The sequence below is a fragment of the Rhododendron vialii genome, chromosome 10a, assembly GCF_030253575.1.
Source record: "Rhododendron vialii isolate Sample 1 chromosome 10a, ASM3025357v1".
Lineage (NCBI taxonomy): Eukaryota > Viridiplantae > Streptophyta > Magnoliopsida > Ericales > Ericaceae > Rhododendron > Rhododendron vialii.
Genome location: NC_080566.1, coordinates 12,319,701 through 12,327,665, shown reverse-complemented (window position 1 = coordinate 12,327,665; position 7,965 = coordinate 12,319,701). Strand labels below are relative to the sequence as shown.

At 35.8% G+C, this 7,965-nt stretch overlaps 1 protein-coding gene across 1 annotated transcript; it reads left to right on the top strand.

Annotated features, from left to right (window-relative positions):
• The first annotated feature begins 6,910 nt into the window (after window positions 1-6,910).
• On the top strand, window positions 6,911-7,641 carry LOC131302887 (uncharacterized). The gene has a single exon (XM_058329681.1). It carries the CDS (start codon window positions 6,922-6,924, stop codon window positions 7,639-7,641), a length of 720 nt encoding a protein of 239 aa, XP_058185664.1. The 5' UTR covers window positions 6,911-6,921.
• Window positions 7,642-7,965: the final 324 nt, after the last annotated feature.

Below are 7,965 nucleotides of genomic sequence, written 5' to 3'. Positions count from 1 at the left end.
ATATAATAATTATATAATATCATAATCATGTGCTGATATTATTATGATAGCACATGATTATGATATTATGTGATTGCCTTAATTTTATTTTGATTGTAATTGATTATGATTTCATTATAATTGAGATGATTCTCTTCCATAGTTAAACTCATTCCTCTTGTATAAATAAAGGTCTCATAGTACGATTTTATTATCGAATTCAATAAAATATCTTTTCTCTCATAGCTATATCTATATCTATATAACATGGGAGGGTTGTTTTTAAATCCCTTATATTTTCTCCTATATTTTGAAACATAGGATCGGTACATATTTTTTCAATGGTCGAGATCTACAAATAGAAGGGCTAACGAGATATTTGGAAAGGATGGTACAAATATTCCTACCTTCTATCTAGCGCTAGCCGAAAATATGGAAATGATGGTACAATGATATATGCAGTAGTAATGCCACATTCTAAATTTTCGGCCTTTCTTCTATCTATCTAGCCGAAAATATGGAAAGGATGGTACATATTTTTTCTGCGGCTAAGATTTACGGATAGAAGGGCTAGAAATATAATTGGAAAGAATCTATGTCCATATGGTACGGGATTAATTAGAAGATAGTTGTTAAAATTAATTAACCAGAAAGGTGGTAATTTGAATGGTCGAACAAAAAGGAAAGGTAATTTGCACAATATAAGGGATGATATGGCTAGATTAATTAGAATAATTAGAATTTAGAAGATAAGAATAAAAATTAATGGCTGGTAATTTGCACAATATATATGGCTGGTAATTAGAACTTAGATGATATGGCTGGTAATTTTAATTTGCACAATATATATGGCTGGTAATTAGAACTTAGATGATATGGCTGGTAATTTGCACAATATAAATGATTATATGGCTTGATTAGAAGATAATTTGTTAAAATTAATTAACCAAAAAGGAAAGGTTTCTACTATAAACGCTTCAATATATGTGAAAAGCAAAGTTTCCTATGGCTTCGAACAAAATTGGTATAAAAACGTTTGTATTTCCATCATGGTTCACGCCTCCAAATCTTCATCTTTTGAACCCTCCATCTCTTCCAAACCAAATCATTGTGACTCCATGCCGGTAAGTCCCTCTCCCTGTCTCTCTTTTATCTTTTGCCCTTTGCATTTTTTGGTTTCTTTGGCAAGGTCACGTTTGTCTCTCCTATCAATTTCGAGTTAATAGATTTAAGAGTTGAAATGATTGACCAAAGACTGCAATCGGAATCGACTTTCCACGGTAACAATCTCCCTTGCTCTTTTTTCACTTTATATCGTTCTCTCTCTTTTTTTGCCTCTTAACAGTTTAATATTTTTTATTTTAGCTAACACAAAACTATGGGGCCTTGTTCGTTTGGTAACTTTGAGTGTTTTAGTTTTGGTAGTGGATAGAGAGAGGAATAGGATAATGATTGAATAGAGGGGTAATGAGTGAAGAGAGTTAGAGAGAAAGAGAAATGAAATTAATAATTGAAAAAATAGGGTAATGATTGAAGAAAGATATAGAGTAATGATTGAAAAACAAAGTTAAAACAAAGTAAAATTTGGAAACGAACAAGGCCTGGGTGTTTCCAAGTTTCTTCTAACGTAGTTATCTTTATTTTAATGGTTAAACTGGGAGAAAGCAGGTGATTGCGTTTTGGGGCTTCTTTTTTTTGTTTGTATTATTCATGATTAACATGTTAGGTTTTGATAATGTTTATTAATCAAGAAGAGAGTAAGGGCCAACCAAGGAAAGGATTTGCCGATGCATGCTTGCGGAGGGAGAAAACCTGAAAACATGAGCTAACGTTTTTCTATTTTTCCATTTATCTTGCCAGATATTTCTTACATTCTTTGTACCCATAAATTTGGACTAGGGAGGGCAATCTATATAATGTGGAGCGATGGTTTTCATGTTTATGTTATGTAATCACTATTATAGTGTACTGCATTTTATTGATATAGTTTCTCTTCGTCGCCCACTAGAATGTTTTCTTTTGGTCATAGCAATGCCTTATATAACAGATGCATATGTAAGGTTGTGAATTAATTAGCATTCTGCATTAGGAAGATTATTTTATTTTTTATTTATATTCAGGAGGGTTGTTTTGTTGATCATGACTTTGGTGGAATAAACTGATTTGACGATCTAGCTTTGGAGGATTTGCCAGAGAAACACCTCTTAATGTAAGTATATATCGAGACGACTCTTTTTGAAGTCATAGTTTGTTGAATTCAAAATTTTGTTTTGTTTTGTGCCCATGTCTAGCTGAGGATTTTGGAACCGTATAAGTAATTAGACTGTAGGTTAGGACTGAATTGTTTTCTTACATGGCTTTTAGCATTTTGTAGTTTTGTTAATTTTCTTTTTATCAGGCTTATATGAAACAGGGGTTGGTGTTGTAGATGGTAAAAAATTGCATGGGAGAGCTACGGGAAAATATGGCGATTGAGGTGGGCAGATGCATAAGGATCACATGCAATGGATTCCAGTTTTCGTGCGAAAATATTACAAGACATGAGTTCCTCCTACTATTGCTAGAGGGAGTTGAGAATAGGGAATTATGGTAAGTAGTGAATAGGGATTTGAATGGGATGATGTGGGTTAGAATGGGTGAGAATATGAAGGAAGATTCGGATGTAAGTCATGATAAATTGGGGTTTGAAATGTATTACGGTTAACTATGTTTAATAAGTTAGAGGATGAAGATGGGTCACTTGCTGGTACTAAGTCTGATTTTGTAATTACTATTGTATATGATTTATTGGACATGCAATCACATTACGTTTGGACGTTTGTAATTTATTTTGTTTCAAGTGTGACTGACTCTCGATGGAATTGTTGAATTCTAGATTACTCGCTGTGATTCCCATTAATTAGGAATCGGTTTGTGTTGGGATCAAGTTGTGTGGGTGTGTGTAAGCATGGCCAGTTGTCCACAACTTGCTAAAGACACTCAAAGCCAGTTATAATGCTGCATTCTTCGAGCTATGCTTTCAGGCACGGGCATGAGCTAGTTTAACAATAAGGGAGTAGATCTGCTCCGGTCTAAATTTTGGACCGGAGCAGACAGTCAAAATCTGGACCGTCCAATGCTGCAATCAATGGTTCGGATCTACTCAAAGACTCTTCGCGAGAGGAAATGAATTGCTTCTCGCGAAGAATTTATGAGCAGGTCTCAACCATTGATTTTCCTTATGTGCTGTCCAAATTAGGACTATTTTCTCTTGTCCAAGTTTTTGACGGGAGAGGTTTTGATTCCAAACAATAATTTACAGGGTTTTTCTTTTTTGTCAATCGAAATAATTTACAGGGGTTGGTAACGAAATTATCTTGCAAAACCTTCAAAATGTGAATACATGTCCTGATAAATTGTCTAAATCAATTTACATTTGATCTATGTCATGAATATGCAGGGTTTTGTTCTACTCCCTCGTATCTATTTTTTAGTCTTAGTTAGCACTTTTTGTTATGTCAAAAATATTGTCATGTTTGATTCATCTTGTACAAGCGGCAAATTATTAACCCAAAATTTTTGACAAAAAAAACTAAACAAAAGATTACTAAAAGTAAATAGAATTTTAGTAGTTAATATTTTGCCTCTGCTAATAATAACACCACATTTTCTTAAAGTTGAACATATGTTTTAAGTTTTAAGAGACAAACTTATTTACGGTGGGGTGAATCGGGACAGTCCGGGAGTGTTTTCGACGGTCTGGATTTTAAATAAGCTTTTTTGGAGAAGAGTCTCCAAAACACTTTTGGAAAGTCTGGATTCAAAAAATTATTTACGGACCACCCTCTGTAAATAAGTTTTTCTCATGTTTTAAAAACCTAGCTAGCTAGTTGCTTCAGAATCAGAATGAGACATTCTTCATGTCATGCACTGATTTATCAAAATCGAAGAGGCAAGTATTTGATGAATAACAGCCATGGAATGGAAGCCAATAGAATCGAGAAGATCGAACAGCCAGCCAATGAACAGAGGAAAGACGGCTCAGTACTACTGCATGCTTTTAAGATTTGATATGATAATGATGCATGCTGTGGAATTTCACAACTATCTTTTGACGAATTGGAATTGTCACACATAGAAATGACTTAATACAAGGTGCAGTGGTGTACATATAAAACTGCCGACCAAATGGGTCCGTCCACTTTCATGAGGACATTCGTGTTTGCTAAAATGGGGCTGATGACTTTTTAAGAGTAATATTGGTTGTGGCGGCTAGATTTCGCCCCCACCAGATGACAAACTTGTGCACCCGTGCGCTCTCTCTCTCTCTCTCTCTCTCTCTCTCTCTCTCTCTGATGAACGCAGGGCCGGCCCAGGCCCAAGGCTCAAGAGGCATCCAAAAAATTTTAAATTTTAGGGGCACTTCAATATTATTTGTAAATTAGTATATATATATATTATTTGTTCGTTTTATAACACAAATGTCCTAGCTAGCTCAGTAATAAGTTGATTTTAGTCTATTTGGAGTGTCCGAGTTCAAGTCTTCTTTTAACTGCCAGATTTCGAAACCAAGTCAAATAGAATTCAAGCCAAGCACTTTCTTTTGAAATGTTTTTCCCCCGAAAATAATGCTATTGTAATTGCCAGGTTTTGGTTTCAAAACCAAGTCAAATAGAATTCAAGCCAACTACTTTGGTCGTTGGTGACAAATAAATTAACATGCATTATAAAGTCTAAAGTAATAATATAAAGAAACATTTCTATCATAGTTGTTTAATTCTAAAAATACGTAGGGCACCACCCCACAATTTAGCCTTGAGGCATCCAAATCCCTTGGACTGATCCTGGACGAACGGGACAAAAAAATCAAATTGATTTTTTTTTGGGTCCCATATATTGAATAGGAACAACACTAGTTATTACATATGTGTGGTTGAGAATTAGTTTGGAGCACCGTCGGGCATAGAATATTTTTAATTTCCTCCATATTCACAACCCAGCCTAATCAATACAATAAATAAGCTCATTATAAACAAAGCAAGAAAGGAAAAACCCCTCTAAGGAATGAACATTATCACGTATGTGGAAAGATTCGAACTCCTGATCTTTAAGTAAGATGCAAGAGTACTGGCCAACAGAGCTAGCCCCGGCCAGTTGGTTATGTCCGGCTCGATTGGAAACCCCATTTTCTGCCCCACCAATCAGCACTTGCAAACTAATCAATTACTTGCCTCTGAAGGCTTTGGAAATACACGTGCACCAACAGAGACTATTAAGCTTGGGTTTTTTTCTTTTAACTCCATTACATTCCCACTGAGATGGGAATTACTAGCTTTGATGCAAGAAACATAGACCAATTTTTGGTCACGTGGCATCAAAGAAGTTCTCTCCCCTTAAAATCTCAGTGAAAGTCTTACCTGGATTAGAAATCTGTTATGGTGAAGAAGTTCTAATTAATCATCCCATCTTTAAATGAAGAAAGTATTTTGTTGACAATATACCAATTCTGCTAGCTAGGTTAAATTATTTGGTTTGACTTATTTTGCCTATAATATTGTTTTTTAGATGATGGACTATATTATGTTGACCATATCAACTGTTTGGACTTAATTGTTCAGTTTGGCTAATTTTTGTTTTTCTTTCTATTGGATTTTTGTATTTGGTTTAAAATGTCTTATTTTTGCGATTCGTCTGGATGAGAGTAATTGGCCGGAGGCAAAAAAGTTCTGAATGAAAACTTTATTAAGGTCAATAATGACGATTCTCTTTTGAGTTTTTTTAATGTGTTGAAAGTTGGTTCGTGTTTTATTATTTTTTCAAACCCTCTTATCAAAACGAAGTGATATCCCTTAGATAGTGATAAAAAAAACTCTTAAAAGAGTCACTAAAAAATTAAAATAAAAGATTAAGTTAGGCCAGGAATAGAACACCATTGGAGCACAAATAGAGCACAACTAGACATTGTGATTTGTTTTGGTTTGATGTAAGTTAGGCCAAGAATATCGATATTAATCCTTGGAATTCAAGGCGGATGGCCAGTAGCCCAAAGAAAATAAAGAATTGGTTACATTTTTCTTAGGATCTCCTCTTATAGATAGATTCACATAGAAGTGGGTAAATTTATATTGTATCATAATTGTGAAATTATGATTAAGCTGACCAAATTAAAAGTTGGCATTGTTTGTTATGTATATAATAGTTAAAGACTAGCTTTTAAGTTACTTAAAATTTAATATCTGGTTTCAAAAACACCCTAACCCAACTTCGCTCCAAATCTAATTTTAGATCATTTTTTCAACTTCAAGAAAATGTCTTTTATGTCTTTCAAAATAAACTTCAATAATGGTGTGTAAATGTCAATAATGGTGTTCTATAAGTGACTATTTTTGCAGTGAACAAACTGTGTCTGGGAAGAAATATTCAACACCACAAAGGATGAAAGGTAGAAAAAGTAATACAAGGGCTTATTATATTACTGTAACTCAGAAGGACAGGGTCATACTTCAAAGCTGACGACTCCTGACAAAAATTATACTACAGTAGCTGAATTGCCGTTACCCCCAATACATTCCAATATCTCTCTTCTTCTTTTTAATAATTGATGTCCGGATCGGTCTGCGCGCATTTCGACTAATTTCGAGATCGATTATTAAGTTGAGGATCAAACAAACCTCTAGCGGCCCCAAAATGTGAAATGTTAAACCTTTATGGGATTCAAACTTATGATCACCTCTTAAAAGACAAATTTGGTCTTTAGTTATTTTCTCGTACACATTTGACCAAACACTTAACTCCTTTCTTTGGTCTTCGCCTCTTCTCTCTCTCAATGTCACCTTCATGATCTGACATTCACAATCTGTTTACTTTATACAGACTGCAAGTATATATATGATTGATATGTTCTCAGTTCTCATTACACAATACAAGTTGCATACTAACTCATAAACACAAAGTTAGGTTCCAATGGTATCACAATCGTACTCTACTTCCTCCTCCTCCTCCTCCACCACCAACCCTTTTCCATGCCCACAAGAACGTGACAAATTCAAACCACCCCCGCCTCCGTCGCCAGCACCCCATTTTCATTCCTCGCTCCATTCTGTTCGTAAGCTTTCGACGAAGATAATGAAAGAGCCAATAGCCCCGCTGCCACCGACTCCGCGTAGAGTCTACAAGGTGGATCCTTCAAACTTCAAACAACTGGTTCAGAAGCTAACTGCGGCACCTGAGTTCCAGTCACGACGTCTCGAGAGCGTGGCACCTCCCCCACTTAGTCTCCCAACAACCACAGTATCTGATAAATCATCAACCACCTTAGAGCTCCTTCCGTCACCCATTGCCATAACACCTACTATGTCTGAAACTTACAGTGAGTTGATGAGTGAGAAGCTGGAGATACAGGCGTGGAAGCAATCAGACAGTTTGGCGACGACGAGTGCCATGGGATTTAGTCCGTCGCCAATGTCTCATGCATGGTACTGTTCCAGTGAAATACTGGATACACAGCCATTTTCACTGGATACAGAGCCATGGAAGCAATCAGAGAGTTTGGCAATAGCGAGTCCCATGGGATCCAGTCTATCGCCAGCGTCCCATCTGTGGTGTTCCTTCCCCCTTCTGAGTCCGGGAACTGTATCGTCTTTGGAGAAGGGCATGTGGATCAGGGATGGACGCATGATTTGAAGTTTGGGTTGGTGGACATTAAAAATAATTGAAGTACTAATACCCGAACTAATATGATATTTTATCCAAGCATTTCCAAAAATATTTTTATTTTAAAAGTACTCTTGGTTGTATGTACGGGTGTTAGACTGTTCAAAATGATATTGGGTGGGCGAATGTGTGTATATATATATATATATATATATATATATATACTTTTAATACTTTTGAGATGAAAACTATTATAATTCTCTGTAAAAACTTGAAACATGGGTAAGGCAGTTGCCCGGACTCATCTGCCCATCTACCTCTCCTTGATGCAGATCCCCTACAAGTAAAAGCAAC

Excerpts from the sequence above, each read along its gene's own strand:
- LOC131302887 (XM_058329681.1), top strand. The coding sequence starts at position 6,922 with ATGGTATCACAATCGTACTCTACTTCCTCCTCCTCCTCCTCCACCACC.